This window comes from Haliotis rufescens, unplaced genomic scaffold (genome assembly GCF_023055435.1).
Source record: "Haliotis rufescens isolate VD_foot unplaced genomic scaffold, xgHalRufe1.0.p SCAF_16, whole genome shotgun sequence".
NCBI classification, from domain to species: domain Eukaryota; kingdom Metazoa; phylum Mollusca; class Gastropoda; order Lepetellida; family Haliotidae; genus Haliotis; species Haliotis rufescens.
In genome coordinates this window covers 11,443,502-11,457,709 of record NW_025963846.1, presented here as the reverse complement: position 1 = coordinate 11,457,709, position 14,208 = coordinate 11,443,502, and the positions used below count along the sequence as shown (strand labels likewise).

At 36.4% G+C, this 14,208-nt stretch overlaps 2 protein-coding genes across 5 annotated transcripts in view; one reads left to right on the top strand and one right to left on the bottom strand.

Moving 5' to 3' along the window:
- Positions 1-14,208, bottom strand: part of LOC124134910 (synapsin-like) — a 143,035-nt gene that overhangs the window by 24,032 nt on the left and 104,795 nt on the right. The gene's annotated exons all lie outside the window — the stretch shown is intronic.
- LOC124134931 lies at positions 7,091-14,154 on the top strand. Its single transcript, XM_046500035.2, has 5 exons — positions 7,091-7,248; positions 8,318-8,440; positions 9,201-9,292; positions 11,256-11,391; positions 12,361-14,154. Exons 2-5 carry the CDS (start codon positions 8,323-8,325, stop codon positions 12,480-12,482), a joined length of 468 nt encoding a protein of 155 aa, XP_046355991.2. The 5' UTR covers positions 7,091-7,248; positions 8,318-8,322; the 3' UTR covers positions 12,483-14,154.

Below are 14,208 nucleotides of genomic sequence, written 5' to 3'. Positions count from 1 at the left end.
TGTAAGACACCAACAATGGCATCTGCATGACATCAACAATAGTGTCTGCATGACATCAACAATGGTGTCTGTATGACATCAACAATGGTGTCTGCATGACATCAACAATGGTGTCTGTATGACATCAACAATGGTGTCTGCATGACATCAACAATGGTGTCTGTATGACATCAACAATGGTGTCTGCATGACATCAACAATAGTGTCTGTATGACATCAACAATGATGTCTGTATATTATCAACAATAATTGCTGTGTATGTCTTATAAATTACTCATTCGCACCAAGAATACTTACTTGGTCAATATTATTTTGAAAAAATATGGCCAATAAAAATCAAGAGTAGAAAGCAAATACAATAATATTCAAATAATATATTGAATCATTCAAGTCATATATATGTGTGGTGTATTACTGCAAGTCACAAAATGACAAGAATCCTGATGCTATTAATTGTATTGTACCTACTATTCTAAGTAATATAATATTACTGCACAGATAATTGATATTCTAAACACTGCGATGTTAAATAAGATATGCTAAGTTGTCGTCATTTCCTGCCACAGCAGTTATATGCGTATATCCTCTATGTATGTCCCTACATCCTACATGCATGTCCCTACATACTACATGTACTACATGTACTACATGTTCCCACACTGTAGTGGAGGAGTGAAGTCCCGTGGAATGCGTGTACGTGCCAGGCCTGGCTCTGGCAGTGGCTGCTGATAACGCTCCTACTAATACTGTCTGAAGATCCTTGCTTCTCGTCTTTGACGGGCATTTAGAACTTGGAAGAACATGAAACATGAAATTTTTATGGATAACATCTCTTTTATTGTTTGTAACGATGTTTCAGGGCTAAGATTTCCTATCTTTGTCTATATTTCTACTTTTATAGTGAACAGTGAGTTGGGTATAATGGTGTGTCAGTGTCATGGTGTCATGAAAAAAAATAACAGTGAAAGAGTGTGAATTATAAGGGTTCCTTGTGTGGGAGTGCAAGAGGATGAAAAATGACACAATTCTTTTTTTTTCAAATAACGTTTTTAGAAACTCGTCATATATTATAGGGTCACGGAAACATGTTACGTGTATTGGCATGAAAGAATGTTACATAGAAAGGGGAGGAGATCGGCAAAGTATGATACAGTCCCATGACCAGTCTCAACCCCCAACCCCCCATAATGAATGACCAGTCCCTTGGTTGGATTTAAAATTATCCACAAATACATATCAGCAAAGTATATATACTTTCAACAGTTTTGATACACATAATTCTCATCTCATCATATGTTTGGTATTCTACAAACTGATTCACACACAGTACAGACTTGAGCCCATTTTACTGCTACACTGATATTTGAGAAGAACACCCAAGACACTCCCTGCTTCCTCTCCCTCCGTCTGTCTCAAGGCTGTGTGTGTGGTAATGCCTTGGGTGGGTCCATCCCCCCACACTCCACTGCTCATATACTGTAAAACGTGAAATTAATGCATCTCCAAAAGAATGCGACCGCTGGCCCCTAGCCAAAAATGTGACTGAATATGAATGCGACACCACCTCCTCTCAAGCATCAGTGGATTTATATCTAAACAAAATGTCCTCTGTCAGGTTTACAGGAGAATCCTCACCTTAATCCAACCTTACATTAATCCAATCACACACCAAATAACAACGCTTATTAGCGCTGAGTAGAGTACTGTCTGTCTGGACTTGCAGGGGTGATCAGTGATGACATGAGTGAGTAGAAGGCTTGTCTTCAACCTAGCAGTGACAATTCACAGGATGTAATTAGTGTTTGAATGACATTGTTAATATAATTGTAACAAGTGCTGCTGAATAAACAGTGATATGGAATAAATAGTTGTTTGTTTTCAGCGTATGTCTAAGTTGGTATTTCTGCTATCCAAAATGTCTTATTGTTGATATAAATGCGATGTTCAATATTGTGGGCAAAAACCACTCACATTTTTCATATTTAATTCACGCTCGCGTTAATTTCAAGATTTACAGTACACAGATGTATGCCCCAACACATTGGTTTCTGTTGATGTGAAACATTTTAAGTAATATTCCTACTAGGTTTCCAGGAGAATTTGTTTTCTGTGAAACATGTTTCTCATTTTTAATCGCTGATGATGTTATTGACAGATTATTATCATTATTTGACAGACATGATAGCCTTCCCCAACTTCCAACAAAAGCATGTGTCTAATGTGTTTCTTTATAATTGTAAGCAGAAGACATAATTCATAATTAACATGTTTTTTTAATATTTATAACTAAATCAGTAAACACGCTATTGTGTCAGTGGTCACCTGGTCCATCTCTATTGTCTGGTCAAAACTTGATAATTTACAGTCCACTGTCGTATTGCAGGAGTTGTGTCAGGCAAGGAACAAACACTAACATTCTTATGCACATTGTGTGAGTGGTGGGTTCTAGTGGTAGAGCAGGACATGCTTACCATTGTACCAAACACCTGTATTTCATCACTGACTTTAAATGACCCTTTCATTTCATTTTCACCACTTTTTTGCCTTTTACGCCCCATGGAATTTTTTTTCTAAAGATTGATGATTAGGTTGACCTTTGACATTATGTTTCAAATAATTAAATGTGTTCTGTCATACAGCTTGCACTAGAATAGGCTATGGTAATTCTTTATCTTTGCATTAGTTGTATCCACTATAATTACATTAGGACAGCTTGCCTAGTCCTAGATCTGGAACCATTTGCCATTTGACACTGAGACACTGAATAAATCATTTAGTCAAATTTTAGAAATCACACAACAAACTGGTGTGTGAATGACTTGAATGATGATATCTCTGCAAACTGACCCCAGTCTAGTGCTTCTTTGAAAGACAAAAATATCTTCAATCGAGTTTTGAGTGCAAAGTTCAGCTATGCTGGAAGCACTCATAAAATATCAAACTCTCTGACTCTGAAAGCAGTATGATCAGAATGAGCATGAGCAGGTATTTGCATGGCTGCTGTATTAGTCTGTCAGATAGTAAACTGGCAACATACATTATCTGGACAAAAAGTTAGTGGTGCTAAAAGCAATGTTAGAAAAAGTGGAGCATTTAATACTTTTACCATCAGAGGGAATTTAGCATAACATGCACTGTCCAGGGTAATGTATCAGTATATAATAATAATGTGATCAAATAGCGGTCATGCAATGGATAGATCTTTAGTTGTGCTTAGATTACAAGTTAATCTGTAATATATATTACATAAACCCTTTTTAACTGTATGCTGAAATATCTATGGTACGAATATTCATAAAGGTTTAGAAATTTTTCTCCCAAGCCTTAGAATGTTTATAACTCCATCTCATCATCACAGACTTACAATGTTAAATACTACAACTCATCATCACAGACTTACAATGTTCATAATGCTATCTCATCATCACAGACTTGCGATGTTCATAACTCCATCTCATCATCACAGACTTACAATGTTAAATACTACAACTCATCATCACAGACTTACAATGTTAATAACTCTATCTCATCATCACAGACTTGCGATGTTTTTAACCCTATCTGATCACAGACTTACAATGTTCATAACTCTATCTCATCATCACAGACTTAAATGTTCATAACTCTATCTCATCATCACAGACTTACAATGTTAAATACTACAACTCATCATCACAGACTTACAATGTTAAATACTACAACTCATCATCACAGACTTACAATGTTCATAACTCCATCTCATCATCACAGACTTACAATGTTCATAACTCCATCTCATCATCACAGACTTGCGATGTTTTTAATCCCATCTGATCACAGACTTACAATGTTCATAACTCCATCTCATCATCACAGACTTGCGATGTTAAATACTACAACTCATCATCACAGACTTACAATGTTAATAACTCTATCTCATCATCACAGACTTGCGATGTTTTTAACCCCATCTGATCACAGACTTACAATGTTCATAACTCTATCTCATCATCACAGACTTAAATGTTCATAACTCTATCTCATCATCACAGACTTACAATGTTAAATACTACAACTCATCATCACAGACTTGCGATGTTAAATACTACAACTCATCATCACAGACTTACAATGTTCATAACTCTATCTCATCATCACAGACTTGCGATGTTTTTAATCCCATCTGATCACAGACTTACAATGTTCATAACTCTATCTCATCATCACAGACTTAAATGTTCATAACTCCATCTCATCATCACAGACTTACAATGTTCATAACTCCATCTCATCATCACAGACTTGCGATGTTCATAACTCCATCTCATCATCTCAGACTTACAATGTTCATAACTCCATCTCATCATCTCAGACTTACAATGTTCATAACTCCATCTCATCATCACAGACTTGCGATGTTAAATACTACAACTCATCATCACAGACTTACAATGTTCATAACTCTATCTCATCATCACAGACTTGCGATGTTTTTAATCCCATCTGATCACAGACTTACAATGTTCATAACTCCATCTCATCATCACAGACTTGCGATGTTAAATACTACAACTCATCATCACAGACTTACAATGTTAATAACTCTATCTCATCATCACAGACTTGCGATGTTTTTAACCCCATCTGATCACAGACTTACAATGTTCATAACTCTATCTCATCATCACAGACTTAAATGTTCATAACTCTATCTCATCATCACAGACTTACAATGTTAAATACTACAACTCATCATCACAGACTTGCGATGTTAAATACTACAACTCATCATCACAGACTTACAATGTTCATAACTCTATCTCATCATCACAGACTTGCGATGTTTTTAATCCCATCTGATCACAGACTTACAATGTTCATAACTCCATCTCATCATCACAGACTTGCGATGTTAAATACTACAACTCATCATCACAGACTTACAATGTTCATAACTCCATCTCATCATCACAGACTTACAATGTTAAATACTACAACTCATCATCACAGACTTACAATGTTCATAACTCTATCTCATCATCACAGACTTGCGATGTTTTTAACCCCATCTGATCACAGACTTACAATGTTCATAACTCTATCTCATCATCACAGACTTGCGATGTTTTTAATCCCATCTGATCACAGACTTACAATGTTCATAACTCCATCTCATCATTACAGACTTACAATGTTTTTAACCCCATCTCATCATCACAGACTTACAATGTTCTTAACCCCATCTCATCGTCACAGACTTATTATGTTTATAACTCTATCTCATCATCACAGACTTACAATGTTTTTAACCCCATCTCAGACTTACAATGTTTTTAACTCCATCTCATCATCACAGACTTACAATGTTTTAACCCCATCTCATCATCACAGACTTACGATGTTTTAACCCCATCTCATCATCACAGACTTACGATGTTTTAACCCCATCTCATCATCACAGACTTACGATGTTTTAACCCCATCTCATCATCACAGACTTACGATGTTTTAACCCCATCTCATCATCACAGACTTACGATGTTGATTACTCCTTCCTATCATCACAGACTTATGATGTTATAACCCCATCCTATCATGACAGACAAAACAGTGGCCAGGAAACTGCTCTTGTCAGTCTTGACGTGAAATACAGCAACACCACCAGGCACATCATGTCACTTGACCTGCTGCCATGTGATGTCCGTCCGCATTCACTCAGTGGCTCTACAATGTGGTACGAGATTTACAACAGATCTCATTCAAATCATATTAGTTGATGATGTAAACATATAAATTACTTAGGAAGTTTGCAAATTAAAAATAATAAAATAATAAAAATATTGTCATAGTTGATCACATGTAAAATTCCTTTTTAAAAAACCTGAAATTATAAACGAAAATATGTCAATAAACACCAAATATCCACCAAAAACTTTTTCTATAACAATTGCTTGCAAATGCAATAAAATAGGTAGGCTCTTTTGAAAACACTTTTTTTTTGTCTGGCCTTAAGGTAAACTGAAATCACACAAATAACAGATGATGCCAGGCGATTTTTTTCTTCTTTTTCTTGACTTTCTGACCCGATATGCCAATTTATATGGAAAAGATAGCCCAACCTAATGGCAAGAAGGAATGTCTGGAACAAACATAACCACTTGTGGGTAGGGAACACCTACAAAAAATTCAAACTCAAAATAATCTGGTAGTTCTAAAGAAGACATGGAAAATGTGTTATGGCTACAGATGACAGATATCTTGCCTTGAAATAAGCTGTGTACCTAGATTAAGCAAGATGAGCTAAAGGTGTGTTTTCACTGCTGATCAGAGTCCATTTTCATTAAAATCAAAATGTTACCTTGAAAATACCTTTTGAATAGAAGCTTACTTTATTTGAGAATTAAAACAGAATTATTGTGAACAGACGTCTGATGAACTGATATATTTTTTTATCACAGTGTATTATCTACTTTATTTATTAAAAGCATCATGTTTATTTGTAATTTCATATAGACTTATCCATAAAACATGAAGTAAAACCTGTCTGAAATCTTTTTTTTTTCAAGAGATGCTTCAGGGGCGGTCGGGTAGCCTAGTGGTTAAAGCGTTCGCTCGTCACGCCGAACACCCGGGTTCGATTCCCGACATGGGTACAATGTGTGAAGCCCATTTCTGGTGTCCCCCGCCGTGATATTGCTGGAATATTGCTAAAAGTGGCGTAAAACCAAAATCACTCACTCACTCACTCAAGAGAGGCTTCAGATCCTGTTGGATATCTCCAAGTGGAAACTGAAAAGAAATTGGCTATGAATCTTTTGAGGTGATGACTGCCCGAAAATTTGAGAATCCATGGAAGACATCAAATCTCTGTCCTGATTTAAATAACAGCTCAAAATAAAAGTTATAGATTCATATTACCTATATACCAAGTGCTATTAAACATATTTGTTTAATCAAAATTTCATCATCATCTTTATTATCATTTTTAGACATTTCATAAATGTAAGAGTTATTGCTAAAGTACATTGCCCCCTTCCTCTGAACCCTCCTTATATGCACTTGGACATTTCCGAGACTTCACAACCAATCACATCCCCCTCTCCCCCACTCAAATACCACATACGCAAATATGTGATGTACACAATGGAAAGGCAGGGAAGGTGGGCGGTGGTGTGACCCAGGAAGTGCTGCCATCTATGCCAGGTTTATAAATACGGAGACATGATTTCATGAGTTAGTAGTGGAACCAGGACACTCACTCAACAGAAGGTATGTAGGATAAGTCTCACCATGTCCATATACTTCCTTGAAATTACCGAGAACTACATGTTGATATAGAATCCTCAAACTACAACAAATATGACTTTTGATTAGTCAAAGTATGGCTTTTATGATATATGTATCCATTCTCTGTCAACTAAAGTTCGTTTCAAGGTGCCAATAGCGGTAATCTGACCATGGTTGCTGTTAATAACGGTGAGTTGTGTGATCTTCCGATCGCTTCACACCCGATTTTTCCGAAATTAATTAAAACAATATTAAAAGGAATTTTGAATTAAATTAATGAAATAAGTTATAAACAAAGTCCAGATGTACAATGAACACGTTTTATAACCAAACAGTGTAATTACAAGATTACATTGCGTACAGATTTTTTGACATGGTATTTCCGTTGTTACATGCTCACGGTAATATCTTTGCATCGGGGAAAAAAACCCATCAAAACTCATTATACTTCTACAGAGCTGTGAATTTTTGGGAAAAAAGTGTGCACTTTACCCAAGAAAATATGGGATAACAATGCCTTTACTGAAAGCAAATGTTGAACATTCAGTCTTGGGTTGTAAACTTTTTTTGTGTGATTTCTTTTTTAGATATCTAGTCTCGGTTAATGTATTTTCTAGCTGTGTGGCTTTTTCTTGCAATAAACATGTTTAGATGGCAATTGTCCCTTCCATACCTCCATACTTGCCTCCCTACAGTAATCATGTTGTTTGTATAGCAGGTTTCAGGTTTTAGTGTATCATGAACCAAGATAACGCTGGATTTTTAACTTTAATATTTCAAAATTGCCATCATATAAGATTCACCTTTGATTAAATTATTTTTTTTTATTAATTGATATTGGGTATCGCGACAGCTTTCAGGCTATCATGTGTACATTGAGGAAGTTATTTACAATGTGAGTGAGTGAGTGAGTGAGTGAGTGAGTGAGTGGGGGATGGGTGAGTGAGTGAGTGAGTGAGTGAGTGAGTGAGTGAGTGTTTTTCTATATTATTCTTAAATGAGTATGGGAATTTTGTGATAAGTTTGTGTATTTTATGTCCTCTATTTTCAGCAAAAATGGAGTTTTCACCAGCTGTATTGTTCGTGATGGCAATGCTGTCAGTTGTCATGGAAACAGAAGGATGCATGTGCGAATTCCTGTCTCTGAGGGAGTACTTCTGTCAAGCCGACTTTGGTAAGGAATAGGAACTATTCTGCATAGTGTGCTGCCCGGCATACCCCTGTATTATAGTATTATAGTATTATAGTATTATAGTATTATACTATACAGTATTATCCTTCTGTTGTCATTACCCACTCATGTATGCTATTGTTGTTACTGTTAATCCTCTACTGTTAATCCTCCACCTACTATACCGGTATATATTCTGAACTGCGTACCTCATTAAGTCATGCTTGACAACGGTATAAGGATCTATTCCAAAACGTCGCCTTTACAGTATGAAAGAAGTATTTTTCCATAAATTGTGTCTACCTTGTCATCCGTCAACTTCTAAGTAATGCCTATCAAACAAGACATTTTGTGTTCTTATTCAATTTGATTTAAAAAATACCATCTTAAACAAATTAAATACTCCATCAAACAGACCATCAAACAACCATTGCAATAATAAGTACCCTAATAATAAGCATTAGACATCAGGGCCAGGTCTTATTCCATATTGACAATGGTATATAGTGGGCAACATAGGTAGATTTACACCTAGTCTCTGAAATAAATATATCTTACAGAAAAAACAGTTGTTAAATTATCTTAATAAAATATTATACAAAAGGAACACAGAGGCTCTTCATTTTCCTGATACTGAGTAATCTAGACTTGCCAAACATTATAGACTTGCATGGGCTGTATTGGATAAATTTGTATCAGGGTCGGTATGGCAGACTACATAGTAGGATATAGTGAGATTTAAAGCCTGGCTATATTGTTTCAGCGGTGAAGGCGATTCCTTCCAACTGGACCACTGACAATGATCTAGAAGCTGCCAAGTCGACCTTCACCCTTAATATCCTTCACTCATACAAGGTGAGAACTCACTGCTTCTGCTTTCAGTAAAGATGATTGAGATTCATGAACAACTTCCTACGGCAATGGCAGCGACGTTATGGAGTAGGTTCTAACACTGTGATCAAGCCAGTGAAATGATACTGGTGTTAGAACCTACACAGGAACATTGCTCCTAATTGTAACGACTGCATGTCGCTGTGTATAAGGCGAGTTTTTCGTACCTAGAATTAGGGGGCTTTCAAGGGGGGCGTCTTATACTAGGGTTGAAGAGTGTTGATGTTTTTGCCCAACACAAATACTTTACTGTGAACATGTAACGCTGGAAATACCACGTCACCAAATCTGTATTGAAATATGCAGATGAATCATGTAATTACACTGTCTGGTTATAAAAAGTGTTCATTGTATAATTGGACTTATGTTTGTAATCTATTCAATTAATGTTATTCAAAATTTTATTCAATATTGTTTACATTCGTTTGAGTCGATTTATATACAGCGGTATACAGTAAGAAGTTGTACATCCATATATCTTATCCTTACTAAGAACTCCAAATGCATCGGGGCGGTCGGGTAGCCTAGTGGTTAAAGCGTTAGCTCATCACACCGAAGACAATGTCAATTCCCCACATGGGTACAATGTGTGAAGCCCATTTCTGGTGTCCCCCGCCATGATATTGCTGGAATATTGCTAAAAGCGGCGTAAAACCATACTCAATCACTCTAAATATCTCTCAAAGAAGTCCTTCTGATTTGGTAGTAACTGAGAAAGTTGTCATTGAAAGTTGTCTCCCTTTAGTTACTGTTTAAACATTTGCCTCAGTGAAGGCTGTGATACCTAGTATAACTGAATTGTCTGTTACCCCCATCACTCCCGATACAGCTGTGACAGCAGTCCAATCAATGACTGGAATGTTGAAAACAATCTGTTTGTCAATATTCTGTCACTGCTTGTTGCTTAGATTATTTTCATTTAAGTTTTAAGTACCCACAGGACTACCCGGACCCGTGGTTAGTCACGTGATATATTGTTTAATGACAAAACTTATCTAAAACTCTATGGTCACACTACAAGTCACTGTTCCCATTTCTTTCTGACCATGCACGCATTCCTTCTGATATGTACTGTATTCGACGTAATAAGCGCCCAGGGCGCTCTCAAAATAAGAAATTGGGTGCTCTTATGAGAATATTATTTTGGTTGGAAAAAAAACAGAGTTGAAAGATAAATTTCGTGGTTTATGCTGACGGTCTGAACTGTTTATATACAACAGATATATTTTTCCAGAATTTAATTGCCCATAATTAAGGGTGCATATAACACACGAGTGCGTATTATACACGAATGAATAAATCTTGTGTACATTGATCAATCGGAAGGGATGCTAATTGGGATTGTTCACTTGCCAATATATTAGCAAATATCGCCGCGGGCGCATATTAGAGTGGGCGCTTATTACGTCGAATATGGTATATGTTTGAAAAACAGATAAAACTTCATGCAGTAAACATCAGGGTATGCATGACCAGATCGTTTTATAAGTGTTTCTAAATACACTTTGCCAGAACTACGGTCAAACATTTCCCAATCTCAGAGTTTTTACCTACCTCTTGACTCAACAGCGATCTACAGCGGGTAGCTGGGTAGGGTCGGGTAATAGGGGGGTGGGTACCGGGGTAGTAAATTGCCCTACCTACCACCCATCTACCCAAACCTAGTCTATCCATCATACAGTACCCCCCATGATCATGAACGATGATCTTGTAATGGTAAAATGGTGGAATTTATTTATTCATTTACTCATTCGTTACTCATTCATTTGTTGAAAGTATTTACATGGCTCAGAACAGTCAAAATTAATTCACCCCAACTGATGATCCATAGTTCCATAAGTCTCTGATGTTATTCTCTTAATAAGGTGTGACTCTCATGTCTCATGTCTTATTTCTTGTATAAAGAACATCAATGTTTATGACATAGATGCCAAGTTTCCTGGGTAATGAGACTGAGATCACAGTGAGCTCCTGGGAGAGTGACGGACTCTGTGGTATAAACCCTGGTAGACAATCATATGGCCAACAACATCAACAGACACACAGGCCAATCTTCATCACAGGTAAAGTCCTCTTATTATTCGATACTAGTTGCCATGACTACAATGTGTTCCAATCTCATCATGCTCATAGCTTAGACCATGTTATGTTACTAGATAACAAAACATATTTTACGAAATAAGAAGTTAATCATCCAATGTTAAATCTTCATTCTGGTATGATAAATACTGTGGTCCTATTCGCTATACTTCTGAGTGAGTGAGTGAGTGAGTTGGGTTTAACGCCGCTTTTAACAGTATTACAGTTATATCGCGGCGTGTCAGCTTAATGTGGGAGGAAAGCCCGAAGTGATGCAGGTCTCAGACGTTTATCACTTCGGTGAAACCCATGAGCACGGGTATGGTGCTGACAAACCTAGAACCGGGATTCGAACCCACAATCATAGGTTACTGGCGTGCCCAAGGGACGCAACTCTGCACAGCGCCTTAGACGACTGGGCCACCCATGCCCCCCTATACTTCTGAAACAAGCTATGGTGATGAATGGGTCCAGGGTATTAATCATTATGAAATGAAGATATAACTCCCTGGATAATAGAGGATGGAGTATACTTCTTTCATTTGATGTAACCCCCCATTTTATGCAACATATTTCATGACCCCAACCCCCTATCCCCATGCCCATATCCCCATAATAGAGACCAGTTCCTAAATCCCTAAAAAAAATAAAATTATTTTTTTATTTGAAAAAAATAGCACTGAGTCATTGATATGTTTTACAAATTTGGGTGACCCCCTCATCAGCTGTTTCATCCTTTTTTCATGCCAGCAATATTTCATCTAATTATGACAGCAGATTGTAAACAACAGTCTGTAACAGTCAATCAAGTTGATATTGCAATCAAGCAATCATTGAGCTTTATCACCTGATATATTATGACCTCTTATGTTCCTTTGGACCAATTCCATCCTGGAATCCATAAGGGTGGCAATGAGTTTCTCTATGTTTATTTGAATATGTTCCTATTACAGGAGAAGTCAGGGAAGATGGTACATTATGGACTCAGCTGTGCAGTCACATCGCCCTGTCATGGAGATGGATACCAAAACCTCAAAGACGCACGATCCGAAAGTTTCCAAACCTGACATGCTGATCAGCCGATCGGAAACAAGAAATGTTTGCATAGCCAATCAAAATCAAGGTCAAGTACCACTGTTTCATCACAAACGATGTGTGTGAATGGCATCATAGCTTTGTAGCCAATGTTAAGACAGAAAAACCTGGACTGGTCAAAATGGTGAATGTGCTACTGACTTGCTCTGCAGTGATGACATGGTGCCAGCAAATCCACACTTGGTGACTTTGTGAAAATGTTGATGTGTTGGCTGTTTGGTTTGATTAGTGTACATATGAAGTGTTTTATATGATTAATGGACTGCTTATCATGTATGATGTGAATGAGTAATACACGAACAAAGGACATACTTGCTTACCATGACTCCTGTCATGTGTCATGTCACAAAAGTATATCATGACCGAGCATGCTGGCTCTGATTGGACAGAGCAACATATCGATGATTAGCCAATCATAAGTCAGAATTTGCCATGGACATGTAAGTGCAAGGTTCTTCAAGATAATAGCTGCTGACTACACACAAAAGGCCATATTTGTTTACATTTCTTGGTTATATGGCTCTATGGAAACAAATATTTGGAACAATGGAGAAAAAAAACTTCTTTTTGATATTTTAATTAAATTAGTTGATCACTTTATTTCTCTAATAAAAAATAGACAAATAAACACATTCTAATGTTATAATGATCAGTTGGTCTGTTACGACTAAAAGGTGGTTTTGTCATGCATGACATTTTAAGCATCATGTTCCCATCCAATGGAATGTTTTGAAAACACATCCAAGCGTCTTTTATAAACAAAACAGATCAAGATCTTCACATCACAAGGTTTGAGAAGGTTTTATCAAAACTAGGGCATTTAGAATTTTAACCTTATCAAAATTATAAAAAGTAGTCTTTAGCATCAATAATTAGACATGTTTATGTGCCCTGGGTGTTTAATATGTTGAATACAATATCATATTTTGTTTTGACACACTATGTTTGATAATAATCTGAAAAAAAAAGAATAAAGTGTGATTTAATGAGGAAACTATAATTAATGTAAATACAGTAAAAATGTGTGCTTGACATATTGTACAATACCGTATATGTCCGCAGATAAGCTGAATTTTGAGGACCAGAAAAAAGATTCTGTAGAATCGGCTTATGCACGGGATACACTTTCATGATAGTATTTTTCAGATCGTGATCTGTCAGAAACATCGCCTGAATGACGGTCCGATATATTACAACTTCCCGAAAATTTGGAAGTTGCCACAACTAGAACCATTATTGTTATAAATTATCAATAAAGTTATTATTATACACCAATGTTGTCATTATTAAAAAAATGTTATGCATGTTACTACTTCCGATAATAAGTTTTAAATTGAATGTTCAAAGTTTATCATTCTTCATAAACTCCACAATCTTTACATGTAACAATACATGTAATCCACAGCTATAATATATAATCCACAGATGAAATCGCCAATAGCTATTACGTACGTTTTGCAAAGTTCATAAATTGATAGTGAACAAGTATCTACCTTTATTGAAAGAGGCAAATAAACAACTGTAACAGCGAGTTATTCCGTTCACCATTTGCAAAAACATGTGATCAGCTGTTTCCTGTGACGTCAACTGTGGTTGCTTCCCGTTGTTTAAATGTGAATGCAATTTATTGCTGAATAAAGTTTAATTTTTTACAAAGGTTGTATTTACTTTCTCTTGATATATGAACTACATGATATAAAATGTAT

Bases quoted from the DNA above. Each gene is read 5' to 3' on its own strand.
- LOC124134931 (XM_046500035.2), top strand. From the start codon at position 8,323: ATGGAGTTTTCACCAGCTGTATTGTTCGTGATGGCAATGCTGTCAGTT. The intron at 8,441-9,200 runs GTAAGGAATAGG...ATATTGTTTCAG, and splicing joins CTTCTGTCAAGCCGACTTTG to CGGTGAAGGCGATTCCTTCC. The intron at 9,293-11,255 runs GTGAGAACTCAC...TTTATGACATAG, and splicing joins ATATCCTTCACTCATACAAG to ATGCCAAGTTTCCTGGGTAA.